Source organism: Oppia nitens, unplaced genomic scaffold, assembly GCF_028296485.1.
Source record: "Oppia nitens isolate AA-2021 unplaced genomic scaffold, nextdenovo-longstitch-racon4-pilon3 scaffold24_pilon_pilon_pilon, whole genome shotgun sequence".
Classification (NCBI taxonomy): Eukaryota; Metazoa; Arthropoda; class Arachnida; order Sarcoptiformes; family Oppiidae; genus Oppia; species Oppia nitens.
Window position 1 is genome coordinate 1,349,928 of NW_026533204.1, and position 18,622 is coordinate 1,368,549.

General features: G+C 34.2%; 5 protein-coding genes across 5 annotated transcripts; 2 read left to right on the forward strand and 3 right to left on the reverse strand.

Annotated features, from left to right (window-relative positions):
- Positions 1–5,641: 5,641 nt before the first annotated feature.
- On the reverse strand, positions 5,642–6,366 carry LOC128953877 (PHD finger-like domain-containing protein 5A). Its single transcript, XM_054299408.1, has one exon. It carries the CDS (start codon positions 6,165–6,167, stop codon positions 5,835–5,837), a length of 333 nt encoding a protein of 110 aa, XP_054155383.1. The 5' UTR covers positions 6,168–6,366; the 3' UTR covers positions 5,642–5,834.
- Positions 6,367–7,083: 717 nt separating this feature from the next.
- On the reverse strand, positions 7,084–7,848 carry LOC128953875 (PHD finger-like domain-containing protein 5A). The gene has a single exon (XM_054299406.1). The coding sequence runs from the start codon at positions 7,622–7,624 to the stop codon at positions 7,292–7,294; it is 333 nt and encodes a 110-aa protein (XP_054155381.1). The 5' UTR covers positions 7,625–7,848; the 3' UTR covers positions 7,084–7,291.
- An 839-nt stretch (positions 7,849–8,687) lies between these two features.
- On the forward strand, positions 8,688–10,653 carry LOC128953910 (uncharacterized). Its single transcript, XM_054299444.1, has 2 exons — positions 8,688–9,519; positions 10,385–10,653. The coding sequence occupies exons 1-2, from the start codon at positions 8,883–8,885 to the stop codon at positions 10,507–10,509; spliced, it is 762 nt and encodes a 253-aa protein (XP_054155419.1). The 5' UTR covers positions 8,688–8,882; the 3' UTR covers positions 10,510–10,653.
- Positions 10,654–12,595: 1,942 nt separating this feature from the next.
- On the forward strand, positions 12,596–14,112 carry LOC128954079 (transmembrane protease serine 9-like). The gene is made up of 2 exons (XM_054299646.1): positions 12,596–13,299; positions 13,407–14,112. The coding sequence occupies exons 1-2, from the start codon at positions 12,596–12,598 to the stop codon at positions 14,110–14,112; spliced, it is 1,410 nt and encodes a 469-aa protein (XP_054155621.1).
- Positions 14,113–14,518: 406 nt separating this feature from the next.
- On the reverse strand, positions 14,519–15,202 carry LOC128954081 (protein DDI1 homolog 2-like). The gene has a single exon (XM_054299647.1). It carries the CDS (start codon positions 15,200–15,202, stop codon positions 14,519–14,521), a length of 684 nt encoding a protein of 227 aa, XP_054155622.1.
- Between the last annotated feature and the right edge of the window lie 3,420 nt (positions 15,203–18,622).

An 18,622-nucleotide genomic window follows, 5' to 3' on the forward strand; every position in this document is an offset into this window, starting at 1 on the left:
TGTTAGATTTGAATCCATCGGCCCGAATCAATGCCCAATATCCGACCATACGTAACGAAAAAGATTTAGACAAATGGCGCCAAACTGGTAAACATATAATGATCAGACAGACATACACAATGGGCCTTAGCTTTAGGCGATTCGGCCATCAGAAACGGTCCGAGTGTTTCCTTGAGAAATGTTATTTTGGCGGTAGTACTAAACGATGGAATTATAGACAAGCGCCGGAATCATACTGGTCGGTCATTGGCCAGTATAGTAAAACGGACGCAGATATAACCGACGATCGCATCTATACACGATTTAGTCGGGAAAAAGATCCGCTATCAGTTGCCGGCGTCTACGATCTGACTGAGGAACTGTTCAGAGGCCAGTGCTACGATGAACAGGCCAGAGCAACTATAGCACCGGCAGCCGGCGGCCGAAGCTATCTACTGTATGTGTGTGCCGGTGCCAAATTGATTGTCCGGGACAGCTATCACCTTGAGCCCGAGATTCGACATCACAATGAGATTCTGGTCGAACAAGGAGGTGTTGTACTGGTTGAAGATGAACTGTCAGTATCGGTTCCAGTGGAAACTGGTAGCGGTGTTTTCAAACAGTGGCGTTGGTCTGATTTTTGCAAAAAATTCATTGCCAGCAGAGCGTTGATGAAAAAACTACGCGACTATAATAATCCGGTTGTGTTTTTGGGCGCCAATGAGTCCGACTTTAATACAATTGCCTGGCAATTGAATATCGATAAGCTTGGATATGAAGAAGATCGTGGAAACAATATTTTCCGATATGAACGTCGATGCCAACTGTCGGTACCCGAAGGCGGACACATTGTGGCCGTCGAAGATTGGAAATCGGGAGTCGAGGAAATCTGGCGCCGACATCGGTACGAGCAGTTACATCAGGCAATCGTACGGCACAGTAATCCAATGTGTTATATGTATGAACAGTCGAAACCCAGTGGGTTTGAGGTACCGAAAGACAATCAGATGCTTAGAAAGATACTAACAAATGCTTCTACTGGACCAAACCAGACGACACCAATGGACAGACAGTTTGATATCGATATTGTCGAATTGTGCGCTGAAATCAAAGAGGTATACAATAAACAAGGAGATGAGTTAGTCAGGCATAAGATCTTTCCGAAAGAGTTCAATTTCTATCGATTTACGCCCGATGTCGACAAGTCAACTATACGAACGTATTTTCCTCCGCCGGCCTATCCGCCAGTAAAGGTAAACATCAGTGAACAGGACTCAAGGCTATACTATTTGCCACAAATATTATCGTTTGGCACCGACAACAAAAAATACGATCTGCGGACAGTCTTCACTAAGTACGGCGTTAGCGACAACAGGACTTATATGACAGAACCGGGCGATCAAACCGTCTATCCATTAGGAAAACATGACTACTCGCCAGTACTACTAGATTTGAGAAAAGAGTCGGCAGTTTTCAATGAATACGATTGGAAGTCAATCGACAATCCCTACGATTACAAACATTTGTTAGAAAATCGTGAAGACTATCGATTAGGTGTCGACGGACGATATTATCGTAAGGTTAACAACAATGTTATCGGTAAAGTCAGGTGCAGTTACTATGAGTTTGTCAACACCGGCGACCCAAACAAAACGGCTATACCAGTAAACATTTTGTCGAAAGTTAATGACATTACTATCGGAAACAATGTGTTGTACACAAAGATTACTGATAACCAATTTTTGTCGCTGATTATGAATTATGATTTGGCCACGGTCAGCGACGGGAGTAGTGCACAACTAGGTTGGCAATCGGGTAGTCAATTGGTACAGACACCCGCCCAATTACAAGTTCGGCCATCTAAACCAATACCAACACCAACACCAGCACCAACACCAGCATCAACATCAAGCGATTATCATCAGCCATCAACATCAAGCAGCTATCATGAGCCATCAACATCAAGCGATTATCATCAGCCAACATCAAAGGAGTCGGCTGACCCGCTATCGGTTAGTACATCAGCACAGACTACCGGCCAACTTCCACCCCAGCAATTGGGTAGTAAATTGGTAGATCCTACCGGCCAACTTCCAGCACAGTCATTGGGTAGTAAATTGGTAAAGCCTGCCAGCCAACTTCCTCCGCAATCATTGGGTAGTAAATTGGTTAGACCTACTGGTCAACTTCCAAGTCAGTCATTGGGTAGTAAATTGGTTAGACCTACTGGTCAACTTCCAAGTCAGTCATTGGGTAGTAAATTGGTTAGACCTACTGGTCAACTTCCAAGTCAGTCATTGGGTAGTAAATTGGTTAGACCTACTGGTCAACTTCCAAGTCAGTCATTGGGTAGTAAATTGGTAAGGCCTACTGGTCAACTTCCAAGTCAGTCATTGGGTAGTAAATTGGTAAGGCCTACCGGTCAACTTCTACCGCAGTCATTGGTAAGACCTGCCAGTCAACTTCCACGCCAGCCATTGATAAGGCCTGCCATTCTACTTCCACGCCAGCCATTGGGTAGTAAATTGGTAAGGCCTACCGGTCAACTTCCACCGCAGTCATTGGTAAGGCCTGCCATTCTATTTCCACGCCAGCCATTGGGTAGTAAATTGGTAAGGCCTACCGGTCAACTTCCAGGCTGGTCATCGGCAACGACTACTACCGCCCAACGTTATGGTCAGCCATCTACGAGTCAGCCGCCGACAGCACCAACGTCGCCGTTGTCGTCGCCGTCAAAGAAGAGGAAGAGATCTCCCAAAAAACAGTCTCTCGTCGATTATGATGGATCTGACTCTGACTCTGACTCTGACTCTGACTCTGACGAAGACAAAGACAAAGACAAAGACCAAACATCACACAAAAAATCAAAGACTGAATAAGAAGAATATAGCCATTGAATGACAACCAAAACAATAACAACTAAAAATCATATATCCTTTTTCAAAGAAGTAAAAAAATAAATCTTTAAAACAAAACAATAACAAAAAAAAACAATTGTCTTTTATTTTTATTATTAGTAAATTACTAATTAAGAAAAAATGTACTAATTATTAATATATTACTAATAGTAATATATTAATAATTAGTATTTTTTTATTAATTTCCGATTCATAATAAATTTCTGTAAAATTGTGAAAAATATAATAATAAAATTATTTATAAAAAAAAGTTATTATATTTTGTTGTTGTTGTTGTTGTTGTTGTGTTAAAACAAATGATTTAAATACATTAATCAATTATTTGTTGTAATTAAGTTATAATTAATAACTAATAACTAAATAATTAATTAATAATAAGTTTTGGTGTTAGTTTTTAATTATATATAAATAATTACTGCTATTATTAGACTTTCAATTCAATCAATGATTATCATTAGTATTGATAAAATACAACTAATAGTATAAAATTAAAATAATTACAAATCATTAAAATAAAAAAATTAGTTATTATTGTTACTGTATATTAGCTACCGGTGCGGCAGACAATCATACCATCATAATAACATTGTAACATATTTATTATTATTTTTAAAAAAAATAAATTATTAATAGATGCTTTAAATAATAATTATTTTTTTTGCAAAATAAATTGAATATCTTATAAATTAAGGTCAAATATATTATTATACTTTATATATATATATATTATACAATTATTATTGATATAGTTGAAATAATTATAATAGTTCATTAGATAAACTATTATAATTAAATAATAATTAAACTAATATTATATTTAAATATACATTAATAATATTTAAACTTAATTCTGTATAATTAATTATAGAAATAATTTATAAATATCTACAGTATATACAGTATATACTGTATATAAATACATTTTATTTTTAGTAAATATTACAATAATATTAGCAATAATTAACAAAACTATCGGATATATTGAAAAATATTTAGAATAATTACTAACTAACTATTAGTAATAAAATTAATTAAAAATAGTTATAATTAATTTTATTTTATTTTATTTACGATATACAGTAAATAATATAATATAAATAATAGATTAAATTCTATTACATAAAATAATTATTTAGAAATTTATTATTTAATATACAATGTGTACTAATTATACATTGATATCATAAATTGTTTATTTAATGTAAAATAAGTTATTGTTTTATTGTTGTTGCTATTATTAAAATAAATTTGTATTATATTTAAACACCAAAATGTCTGAAATTTTGGCCACAAAATTATTGCCGCCAAATGTTTGCTACAAATGGTCGGCCTATCATTTATACCGAATTGGCTTAAGTAGCCATCAATTGGCCAGTGATTGGTGTCCAAACAGACTGTATTTTAATCGGCCGATTGTTATATTTATTGTTTGTTTAGGTTTTCTAATTGAACGCATAGTTTGTTTGTTGATTAGCAATAGGGCGGACAATTGGCAACTGTTTGCACTGTTGGGTGATTTCGGCTATTTTTGGCAATTAAACAAATTGATGGACATATTGTTATCATTGCTATCACTATTGATACTGTTATCAAATTTGACATATTATTATAACTACATCAATGACATTGAACCGACATTTTTGCATTGTTTTCAAATGATGTCCGGTTTGCGTACACCTAATAGTGTTGGCCTCAGCGATCCGGTGGAGATACATAAGCTAATCAAATGGATGAGCCGGTTATGTTGGTTTTATCAGTTTAATTCATCATATATAATACCCGAATGTAGTACATTGATTAGTATAATAGCTTATCTATCACATATCGATAGTATGACGACAGTTAATTATGCCCTCATGTTTGGTATAGCCGGCAACACACTGTTGTTTACACTGTGGGCATCCTATATGTGGAACGTTATACAGTTTCAGTTAATCTACTTTTATATAATGTGCCGCTATTTAAAGCTCCGACAGTTTGAAATCTATAGACAATTAAAACAATTGACAACTACTGCTAAACTAATTATTAGACACATTAATACTGATAAATATATACTAAACCTAATGAAATCATTGAACCAATTGTTTACAGAAATATCAGACTATAATCACACGTATTGGTCAAAGTTTTTGCTATACATTTGGTTGACTTATGGCTCGGCTATAGTTGTTATGCTATTCAGCGTTTTGTTTGTATCGCCAATGAATGTCATACCGAAAATCATCATAACTTACGGCTTAACCGTATTTTTACTATCATTTTTGTTCATTATATTTACGGCCGCATCGGTAACCACTTGTGCTAACAAATCGTATAAATTATTATACAATTATTATTGCAGTAATTATTGAAATTAATTTTTTTTCATTTATTAATTTTTTAAAATAAATTTTTTAGTTTCGCATATGAAATATACAGTACAGTATATACGGTACTATATATATTAATAATATTCAAACAATAAATTATTAAATCTATTAGAAAATTAAGTAAATATAACGTTAGTTATAATAATAATAATAATAATACTGTAATTTTTTATCAGGATAAATTTTTAAATTTAAAAAAATAATTATTTACAAACATAATATTCTTTAAGTAAGAAAACAATTTGTGTTTTTTTAAGTGTTAATACAAAATAGTGGTATTAAAAAATAGTTAAATAAAATTACAAAACAAAAGTTAAAAAAACTAATTATTTTTTTTAATTATAAAAATCAATTGAATTTTCAATTCACACACAAAAAAATATATATAACGTTGACATTGATTTAGACAATTAGTTAATGTAGTAGTAGTAGTGGGGATAACCAACAAATATTATGGACTCACCACATACAGAGCCCTTATTATTAGCTACCGGTGCGCCACAACAACAAAGAAAATCAAACCACAGAGGTGTCCACCAACTGCAACAACAACAGTAATAAGTGGTCACCTCTTCTTGAATCCATATTTCTTGCGTTCGTAGAACAGGTCCGTCTTGGATGAGCCCAAGTTGACAATCTTGGGACAGCCATCCCTATCCTTTTCCTGTAGTGTACACTCTTTACAATAGTAGGCATCGCTAACACCCGGACCGCCGCATATGACACACCGTCCCTGATATGAACCGTAATTACATTCGTCGCAAATGCGGACCAAAGTCGACGGCCGGACATACGAGTCGCAGATAACACACTTGCCGTCACACTTCTCGCACAGTCGGCCGATGGCTACGCCCGCTTGTTTGCGGCAAAAAATCAGATCCGGATGATGTTTGGCCATTGCTGTGGACAGCGGCGGCGAAGGTAGTCGAGGAGAGTTCGGTTGGTGTGGACAGTCGGGGTTTTTTTTTTGAGGGGTTACTAGTTTGAGGATTGTTGGATAACCCAGTTAGCTAATTAGATGGTATGATTGGGCTATCAATTACCGGTAATTTAAGTTTTAAAAAAAAAACTATTGTTTGTTGTGTTGTTATGTACTGTATATTAAATTTTAATGCGATATTAATGCTATAAATTAAGTTATACTATGTATTATATTGACAGCACCGGTGGCACCTGGAGTTTATTGTTGTTAGCACCGGTGGTTTTTTTTCTGGATAGTAAATTATGATGTACTACAGTACTAAACTACCGTATGGTTAACAAACTATAAGTAAAAAATAAATAAATATTTTTTTCTACACATTTTTTAAACATTGAATTCAAACAAATCAACAAAAAAATTAAAACAAAATTCATGACAAACACGACATTCAAACAAATTGGTTGAGTTGTGATCACAAATTTTTTGTTTGTTTGATGGACATCCCTATCGATCGCACATAACTGTGCCTCTAAGGGGAGGGGTGGTGGGAGGAATATCACGATATTTCCTGTCCAATGAAAGGTCGGATATTATTTATTTTTTTAAATTAGGCAATCGATGGATACCATACTATGGATGGGTCAGTCATTTCTAGCATTATTGTCAAACAGCTTTTGAAATGGTCAGTCAAAGGCAGCTCCAGGAGCTGCTGACTCGGATTAGCAGTCGCTAATACCCCCCTCTCCACCCCGGAGTAGTAGCACCACTCATTACCGACAGTTACCGGTAAGCATACGGGCGGGGGAGGGGGTAGTTATCATATAATTACATATTCAATAAAAAGCAACCAACAAATGTCGAAATAAAATTATTTAATATATCAATTGGTACTTAAAATTAAAAAAAAAATTAATATATAAATAATAATAATTGACACAAAAAATTATATGATATATATATAAATGACAAAAAAAAAATAAAAGACAGTCTAATAGTTAATATCAATTATTAGGCGCTTATCATAACATTTTATGTTAGGGACTGTCCATATGTCTGTGATAGCAGCTAACAGTGCTATAACCAGTAATACCAGTAATGATTTATCGCTTCTTGAATCCATACTTCTTGCGTTCGTAGAACAGGTCCGTCTTGGATGAGCCCAAGTTGACAATCTTGGGACAGCCATCCCTATCCTTTTCCTGTAGTGTACACTCTTTACAATAGTAGGCATCGCTAACACCGGGGCCGCCGCAGATGACACACCGGCCCTGATATGAACCGTAATTACATTCGTCGCAAATGCGGACCAAAGTCGATGGCCGGACATACGAGTCACAGATAACACACTTGCCGTCGTCCTTTTCGCACAGTCGGCCAATGGCCACACCGGGTTGTTTGCGGCAAAATACCAGATCCGGATGATGTCTGGCCATTGTTGTATGTGTGTGTGTGTAATATGGTGATAGCGTTGAGAACAGTTAGCCGGGGGGGGGGGTTAGCTATACAGCGTGTGTGTGTTTGATTGGCCACCAAATTGTCSGTCGGTTTTTGTAAAAAAATGTTAAAACAACCGATTGTTTTGTATGATTGTTGTATTTTAATCACGAAATGTGTTTGTGTTTTGTTTGTTTGTCTACAGTATTGCTCTCTACAAAAAAAAACTATAGTACCGGCACCTGGTGTTTAACATACCGGTGCTCTCTCTCTCTCTCTCTTATTCTCTCTCTCTCTCTCTCTCTTATTCTCTCTCTCTCTCTCTCTCTCTCTCTCTCTCTCTCTCTCTCTCTCTCTCTCTCTCTCTCTCTCTCTCTCTCTCTCTCTCTCTCTCTCTCTCTCTCTCTCTCTCTCTCTCTCTCTCTCTCTCTCTCTCTCTCTCTCTCTCTCTCTCTCTCTCTCTCTCTCTCTCTCTCTCTCTCTCTCTCTCTCTCTCTCTCTCTCTCTCTCTCTCTCTCTCTCTCTCTCTCTCTCTCTCTCTTCTCTCTCTCTCTCTCTCTCTCTCTCTCTCTCTCTCTCTCTTCTCTCTCTCTCTCTCTCTCTCTCTCTCTCTCTCTCTCTCTCTCTCTCTCTCTCTCTCTCTCTATGACTAAATTATTGATAAATGTATTAATTATATTAAATTTATTGTAATTATTAACAAACTAAAGTTTAGTTACTAAACAGCACCAGTAGTTTTTTTTTGTTGGTTAACTGGTCTAACCTATAGTCGCGCCCTTCTCTCTCTCTCAACTGGTTTCGTCAGCTCTTAAATATCCCAGTATTTAGCGCTCATGTATTGTATTATTATTTTTTTTGGGGTATATTTTATATCATTAATAACGACTTATTATTACTAAATACATCTAACTGTTCCCCTCCATACTCTCACTGTTAGCTTATACTACTGTATACAGTATATAACTATATACTGTACCTCCCGGTGCTCAACCACACACACACACACACACCCTATGTGTTGTTGTTTGTTGTTAGACATCCAAAAACCCTATGATATATATCCTAACAGTTATTATAATAACTGAAAACTGAATTTTCAAACAACAGATGAAAATAATTTTTTTTTAAATAAAAAAAAACATAACTTTTCGGACATTAATTTTTTTGTGGTCAACTCTTCATTATCGGTCATCCATTATCGGTAATAACAGACAACAAGTAGTGTCTGACCACATTTGAAAGGTACCAACAAAATAAATGTCGGCCAATCATAAAAATAACAGCAAAACAATTGCCGGCGCCGGCGGCAGTGTCGGCCAACAACAACAAGTTGTCAACAATGGTGGTCGTAGTCGTCGTCGGGAAATACTATTGGAGCGGCAATTGTCGGATACCCGACGCGAACTGGAACTCAATCGGCAACTAACCGACCAATTGGATCGTATTCGTCGTTCCCAACAACGTCTACAACTGGTAACCAGTCGTCTGGTCTACGATATTGCCGATCTGGACGACCAACAGCTGGAACAGCTACACAATCAGGAACGGTCAACAATGGCCGAACTGAGACAATTGGATCGGCGGCTGGAAATGTTGCAACAAATACAGAACAACGAATGCGATTTGCGGGTAAAGATGTTGTCGTATAAGCGGTCACCGAAAAACCAGAGAGCATTGGTTATCGATAATAAGGAAGTGTTTATCGATACCGGAGCCGATGCCGATGTCGATGATGATGTTGTGGACAACGAGGACGATAACAACAACAGTGATAACGAGGACAAACAGTCAAAATCCGGATCCATTGGCACTGATGGTAGCGGTAGTGTCTATTCGACGGGCAGTGGCCGGGCTTTTGGCCGCAAACGACAGCACGAATACCAGCGAATCGGACGTAAGCGTCTAATACCCGAACGTTTTTCCTCTTTTCCCGATCGGGACAAACTGATCCTGAATAAGATGACTGATAATAATAATACTACTAATAATAATAATAATAATAAGAGAAAAAATGATGACAATGATAGTGACAATGGCATGGTTTGGTCATAAGATCTATTTTTTTTGGTGATCCAAACAGTTATATATATATATATATTTTTCTGCTAACATTCCTCAGGAGTGTCCTCTCTTTCTCTCTCTCTCTCTCTCTCTCTCTCTCTCTCTTTCTATCACTATATCCATAATCTCAACAAACATTTACATATAATCAATCAATCAGTTTATTAATAATATTTTAATAGTTTATAATAATAATAATAATTGTTTGTTATTTGAATTTTTTTGTTTGATCTCTATTTATATATATTTAAAAAAAACAACTATTTGTTAGTTTCTATCATTCATTTTCTTATTTTATTTGTTTGTTTGTTTGTATAATTAATTATAATATATGATAAATATTGTATATATATATCATATATAATATATAGTATAATATTAATATATAAATAATGATAAATATAATTATATATATATTTGTTATAATTAAATATATATGTTATCATCTCTCATATTATTTTGTTGTATCAGTTTTTAATATTAATATTATATTCATTCATTCATTTATTAGTATTATTATTATTTGTTTCAATTGTTATTTCAATGGTATTAATACTATCCACTGCTTTCCCCCTCCCCTCCATCCCATCCTTCAATTGCAATATATATTTCTATTTATATATATGTATATATTTTTAAAAAAAAAACAATAGTAATTTTTTTTGTGCCTCCCTTTCCTCCCATTTATCCTATTATAGGACTCAAACGTTGGACCTATTATTTGGTTTTGGCAATTATTGTTGTTATAATAAGCATTTTGATTGCTAATTATTTCATTGATACGCACAAATGGGACATTAATTTTCACATTTTTGACCGGTAAGGTAGGGGTTGGGAAGGGATGGGATGGGATGGGATGGGAATGGTATAGTTTGTTTGTTTGTGTTATTATCATCATCCATATCGTATCAGCAGTACTCATATCCATTGCATTAACCATTGAAATGGACAGTTATATGATAATATATACGGTATATACTGTTATTGTTTTAATACAGTATTTTCTTAAAAGTTAAAAAAAAATTTATATATTAATGTTAACTCTAATCAATATTGTGATTGTTGTTAAGCCTAATGTTTTGTAAACTCATTTTTATCAACAAAAAAAAAACATTAATCATTATTTAATTTGTTTTTTTTAACAATTTTTCTCTTAATTTTTTTTATTGTTTATTTTCATTCAAATCATTTTATTTATCATTAGTTATATAACTTGAAATTATTTGTTTTTTTTAAATTAATAATTGCATAGAGTTTGTAATTTTTTTTTTGTTGTTTTAAAAATGATTGTAAATTATTATTATCATAAATTTAATTGTTTTTTTTATGAATCTGTAATAATAATATGTATTCAATTTAGATTTTTACTAAATTTAACATTTGAATTATAATTATTAATAATTTTGTTAAATTTTTATAACTTACCAATAAATAATTAAAAGCCAAAGTAATAAATTTTTGGTTTTAAATATTTATTTTTTTTTGTTAATTAACTAAATTATATTAAGTAAAAATCAATTTAGATTTTTATTGATTAGAATTACGGTTAGAATATCTAAATAAGTTTAAACAAATGTTTTTTTTGCTAATTTAATAGTGATTTAATAGACTAATTGAAACATATTTTTTTTAAGGATAAAATTTATAATTTTCAAAATTTCATGTTTAAATAAAAATAGGGTTTTTTAAAAAAAAAATAAATTAATATAAAAATTCAAATATTGTCGGCCAATATTGAGGAGGTGTCCACTAAACCCAACTGTTCTATCCTTATCACTCTCTTTGTGAGATCTTTATGGATCAAACCAACAGTCAACAGAGATACTGGATCTTCAACGGTGACAACCAGTGTGGAGTTGTTGGTGGAGGAGGAGGAGGAGGACAGTCATCGCCATCAGCACAACAACAACAACAGTTAATGGCTAACTGTACAGCCATTGATAACACAACGATAACAACAATTGGTGTCAACAACAACTGTAGTGAACCAATGGATTGGGAACCGATTGCCGAGCACTGGTATCGCCAGTACGAGTTTTCTATGTACCAAAGCTGGCGACTAAAAGGCTATTTCGACAGTTGTAGTAATAGTAGTTGTTGTAATGCGTCGGCACTGGTAGCTCATGGGGAACAACAACAGACGACAAACAGCAGCGCCTATACAATAGGAACCGGTGGTGAGTACATTAGGCTGGGTGCCAAACGCCGGCTTTGCACTGATAATCCCGATGCCAACAACAGTACCGCCGTTACCACCACCACCAACACTACTCCATTCAACAATAATAACAACAGTCCGTTTATGATACCACCACAACCACCGTCACCACTAGCAGCACCTGCACTGTCCGGTTCATTATTTGGAGGTATGGCCACCAATACCACCACCACCAACACCACAGACAACTCGACCTTTAATTTTACGAGTCTACCCGTTCCGAGAAAACTGTAGATATTATATAATGGTATATCAAATTGTTTTTGTTGTTGTTGACTACCCCTTCACTTTTCTACTGGTTAGCAACAGTTAGTTATTTTGTTGTTGTTTTATTGTTAGTTATTAAAACAAAAACAAAAATCAGGAACTACCTAATTATCTAACTGTTTTATTGATTTATTTTAACACTTTATGCATACTAATTGATTTTAAAAAAAAAACTAATTATTAACTTGTATGTAAGTTATATATATATGCGGGTTCGTACTAAAAACAAAATCATCATATAATTATAAGCTAAACGTTTGAGAAACTACCGGTGCTTTACTAAAAAAAACATTATTAGCTATGTATCATGTAATATGTATATAATTAATCTGGACAGGTATATAAAGTGATAATATATAGAAAATTAATTTTTTCTATTTTTTAATGTATAATTATTATGTGTTTAATTTAATAATCATAAAAAATGTTTACTATATTTCAACTATCAGTGCTTCAACTAGTAGGTCTGGCACTGGTATGCAATTGTGAACAGTTAGTAGAAGTCACTAATAATAAAATACCGGTGCTAGATAAAAATAATACACTACTGAAATGGGTGAAAAAACAACAATGGGAACATTGGCCAACGGCCAGCTGGGAAACTAATCAGTGGCCGCAGGCCCAGTGGAACACCAGCCAATTGCCGCCTGCCCACTGGAACATTAGCCAATGGCCGGCACCCGGTCAATGGGCACCAGGACCAGCGGCACCGCGTCCTACGGCTATTCAATGGTGGCCACCAGTAGGAACAACTGGAACGGCAGCAATTGTTAGCCAACGACCAACAATTCAATGGCCAGTATCGTCCACACAGAAACCGTCATCATCATCGGGCAATAACTGGCCGCCGCCGACTGCCACTATGCCATCAGCGCGACCCACACCTCCGCGTCTAACAACCACAACAACATCAGCAGCAGCTATACCACCAACTGGCGGCTCTGTTACCGATGCAAACGACATAACTGTCAAGTCGTGCGGCTTAAGTCATATACCGCAGGTCCTGATCGGCAACAAAATTGTAATGGGAAAGGTAGCCAAAGGCGGCGAGTTTCCCTGGCAAGTCATGTTAAGGATACAGACGGCTCGGGGACCCATGCAATGTGGCGGCGCTATACTAAACTCTAGGTAAAGTAGCAGCAAATTCAGGGGGGGGGGAACAGTAGTTAGTATAATATGAAATTAGCAGCTATTCATTTCTACAATGTTTTGTTGGTGGGTGTTTATTATTGTAGGTGGGTGCTAACGGCAGCACACTGTGTGAGCAATGAACGTAACGGTCAGCCGACTGCAATGCGTGTGGACATAACAGCCGGTATGACCAATCGTAAATTGTCGTCGCATGATAGGCAAACAAAAACGGCCGACTGTGTTATACAACATGAGGGCTGGTCGGGCCAGTACGGCCGATTCAAGCACGATATTGCACTGTTACGTTTGCCATCGAACGGTTCGTTTGATATCAACTACGAAAGAGGTGGCCATATTAATGGCGTATGTTTGCCGCCGCACGAAATGCCCGACTATGCGGGTAAGGGTCGAATAGCCGGCTGGGGACTGACCAAAGATCGGGGAACTCCATCCGATATGCTCATGTATACCGACGTATCGATTATCAATCACGACAAATGCCGGCAATATCCCTATCCGGTTCCCATATCGGAAGGTATGCTCTGTCAGGGTGTCGACCGGACGGCACCGTGTCAGGGCGACAGTGGCGGACCATTGATCATATCGATGGGCGACAAACGTGGTGTCCAGCGTATGACCGAAATCGGTATCGTATCGTTCGGACCGGGAGAGTGTGCCAATGCCAAGACACCCAACGCTGTCTATACTAAAGTCAGTCATTATCAGCGATGGATAGAGAAGACCATCCGATCAAATACCGGTGCCACTAAATGTAAGACACAACAGCTTAAATTGGACGGTGAGTATTAAGGTTCGGGTGTGTGTGTGTGTGTGTGTGTGTGTCGGTGTAGGTATGGGTGTGTGTGTTTGGGATGATTGTTGTTTGTATGCATATATGTATGCAATTAATTAATTGGATGTATAAATTTGATTTTAAAAAATAAATTATAAAATAATAGTATAGTAATAATAAAGTAATTGTGTGGTTTAATTTGATGTTTTTATTTTAATTATAAATATCTATATTTTACAATATAGTTGTGAAAAATTTGATATAAAATTACACACACATTATATTGATGACAACCCCATACAATATACAAATTTATCACATAATAATCACATAATAATCACATAATAATATTTAACTAAATAAATATTGTAAAAACATTTATACATATAGTATACTACTGTACAGTACTGTATATATATATCATTAGTAAATATTGTTAACAAATTTGACGACGAGCTGACACCGTCTAAAAACGGCCAAACCTTCGGCACAGTAGACAACACACCGGTTGGCGACCAGAAAGTCTTGACCAATAAGAAAGTAGTCGGAATGAAACGTATTGATAACACACAAATTGATTATCAGCGGACAGTTACCGATAGTAATGGTCAGCGATCGGATTCGGCCGATAATAGCCTGTTTGCCGACACCGACACTTGTGGCCCGAAAACTGTTATCAACTGACTGGCCAATTTGGCATTGGTCGATCAATTTTCGGCTAATTGTCGACAACTGAGCACCGGTATCGATAAGTCCAATAATTTTTCGGCCATTTATCATACATTCGACAAATGGTAACCTAAACGGCGGATAATCTGATCGAAGATCTGCGGTCGTAGTAGTCATGAGTACCGCTGAACTCCCGGAGCTTTCATTGCGCCGAATAAAATCAAAGTGCAATCTTCGCAAAATCACTACAAACTCTTCCAAACTATTGATACTATTAGTAAATGTGTGACTAGTCTTCAATAAGTTGTCGACAATTGTGCGCAACTGATCCACATCTTGACCATCGATTGCCTGAATAATATCTGGTCTTTCAGTGGACAGAAAATGTCGGGTTTCGGCCAATTGTACGGTAAGTATATCCGATAATTGTGCGATCATTTTAGTTGTCAACCAATCATTGCTAATGTTTTCAATCATTTGTTTGAATTTCTTGATTATAATATTTTTTGCACAATTGATTGCCATTTGATTTGATTTAATATTAATATTTAATTTGTATGAATATTTCGCGTGAGTTATCAATTTAGACAAACAAATAAAAATAATAATAATTTTCATCAATAAAAGTATATAAATAAATAAGAAAAAATACTAAATAACTAAATAAATCATTATTAAAAATACAAAATAAATAAATAAAAATAAGGCTTATTAGTAATAGTAATAATAGTAAAAATAGTTATAATAGTTTTAATATTTAATATGATAAAAAATACTTTAAATAAATATTATTAATAATTTTGTGATAGAATGGCGGGCGCCTCCAGAGAAATAAAATAAAAATATCTTTATTATGTTTATTATAAATTAGCTATACTGTATTTATTGCTATACTGTATGTAATGTTAAATCCTATGTTAAATTATATATGTAATTACTAAATATGATTATCTTAAATAACTAATTTATGTTATATTTAATTATAGATTTTTATAATTATGATAATTAAGAATATTGTGTTAATTAATTATGTAAAGTTAAATATTAGTTATTATTATTATAAGTTAGTTAAATGTTAATTAATTATTGTTAAAAACTCACACATGTAATACTTATGAATTATCGATACCCTTACATTATATTATAATAAAATTAAGTTAAGTTGTGGGCCTACGGGCCTACACAGGGAACAAATAACGTCTATTATTATTACGCATACAGCCTAGGTGTATTAATGGGGAAGGTGTTCCGTTTCCGCGGAGAGCCCCCCAGAGATCCGATATAGGTTTCCGACATATTATAAGCATTGACCAGTGGCCAGTGAGCCCCGAGAGGGTCACCCATAAATACCGTGACGCCCGTGAGGTGTCATAAGCTACCCTTCCATAAATTACGCGCATTACCTTTGCAGTGATATCCATTATTTTTATATATTCACGGTATCCGGTTATTCGGACCGTGTTAACGGGACCAACCTTTATAAACCCATAATACCATTCCCGTTACAATTTAATAATATTTATATAAATGACTAACTATACTAATTATACTAATGTATAGAATTATATTAAAAATATATTATTATTATTTAATTATAAATAAATTATACATTAATAAGTTGTAAATTATTTTTTTTAAAAAATAATATATTTTATTGTATAACATGTTAAAAAGCAATTTAACATTATTATATTTATATATTGAATATTATTATTATTGGTGAAACATTCTCATAAATAGTGTATAATTATTGAAACAAATAAACCGTATTATAAACCGTATCATAATTCTTAATAATCAAAGTTAAATCTTAATAATATTAAAAAATAAAAATTTTGTTAATTATAGTTATCAATAAAAAAAATATATAAGATATATAAATGTAAATAAAATTACTAGTCATATGAAAAAATTATGAATAGACTATAAAATAGTGAATATATTATTTTAATATTAGTTATGTATAATATATTCAATTGCATTCATAAGATTTATTGTGTAATTTATTAACTAATTTATTATAATATTCAAATAAAATAATTATAATTTCAATATTGCGTGATAGTTTTTATTTGAATTAGATTTACACTGAAAATGAATAACATTAATAAAATATTCAATTATATTATTTAAATTATTTTTTGTTGTTGATATATAATTAGAATATAAAAAACATTTATTTACTAAATAATAATTGACTATTTTTTTATTACTATTTATATTAATAAAAATATTGAATAATATGAAATTATTGCTTAATTTTAGTCTATTTAAATTTATAAAGAAAATTAATTAGTAAAAAAAATTGTCATTTTAGTGATTAATAATAATAACAACATTTAATGTGTAGTAATATTAAAATCAAAAGAAAATCACATTTTATTATAATTATTATCTTTTAGTTTTATTTGTTGTCACAAATTAGATATCGTTTTAACAAAAATTATTAATAATAAAATTTATTATATATATATAGATATATATATATATAGAAAATTTTCAAATTAAATTTTTATATCACCCGCAAAATCAACAATCATTTTTATTGTTGAAAATAATAAAAACAAAATTACAAAACAATAATCACAAGAGTCAACTAAACAAATAGTAAAGATAAAAACCGTTAGACACACACACACACACACACACAGTTAGACACCAACTCTCTTCAATTAGACAAAACTACCGGAGCTGTCAAATAACAAGATAGACAAACAAACGAATTGATTAGTAATTCAGACGACAATGAGCGACGACAATGTGGTGGCGGCGGCTGTAGCAGTGGATGACCGGATGAACCTGTATTTCAATAAAACAGACGAAACCTATTTGTATTTACGCGAAACACCCTATTTTGAGACAAACGAAAACCAAGAATCGCAGCTAACATTCTGGTCGTTCAACAGTTATCATCGGGTATTCGGTCTGTATGTCCAGCGATCTATAGTTTCAGTGAAATCTAAAGAAAGTGTTGATGAAAGAGATGATAATGTGATTTTGAATGCCAGCCAAACGGAGTATCAGTTTGCGTATTATGAAGACGATTGGCACCATTTTGCCATTTATCGACCGAACCGGCCCTACCTTAGCGCTAGACCCAGCGAATACTTAACCATGGCTTTCATGGCGACAGATCTCGACAAAGCAAGATATTATCAGTTTCATTGGTATCAGACACTGACGTCGATGCTAGTGATGGGCAACTATCTGGGAAATCCAGCCCATAAGTCAACTTTGGATCAGATAGCCGAAGTGGTTCCCCTATCGATCAATCTACCCGGAAAATATATCGAAAATCCTGTAGTGGGTGATAAATATTTTTGGCAATCGGCCGGTCGACAATTGGGTCTACACTTGTATATAGACAACAACGGCAATATCAATTGTTGTCGACTGATTGCAATTAAACATACTCAACGCAGCAATCGGGTGATCGATATGTTAAAGACGTCCAAAATAACTGCCCAATACCCGACCATACGCAACGAACTAAGCGAAGAATATTTAAAAAAAAAACCAAAAAGGGATGTATTGGAAACTCAGGTTTTTACAATGGGTCTACTCTATCGGCGATTCGGTAAACAAAATCTATGCGATTGTTATCTAAAATATGATAAATTTACGAAAAGAATATCAGATGCGGGTAAAGATTATTGGATAGTCGACAGGGAGTATCGACTTAAGTCTGAAACAGATACCCGACACTACACCCGATACAAGACACCGGTATCAGTGGCCGGTGTTTACGATCTGACGCAACGTTTATTTGAAAAGTTTTGTTTAAAAGATAGACAAAGGAAATCTGATGATCAGCCGTACACTAGACGCTATGCATTTTATGTGTGTGCCGGTGCAAAA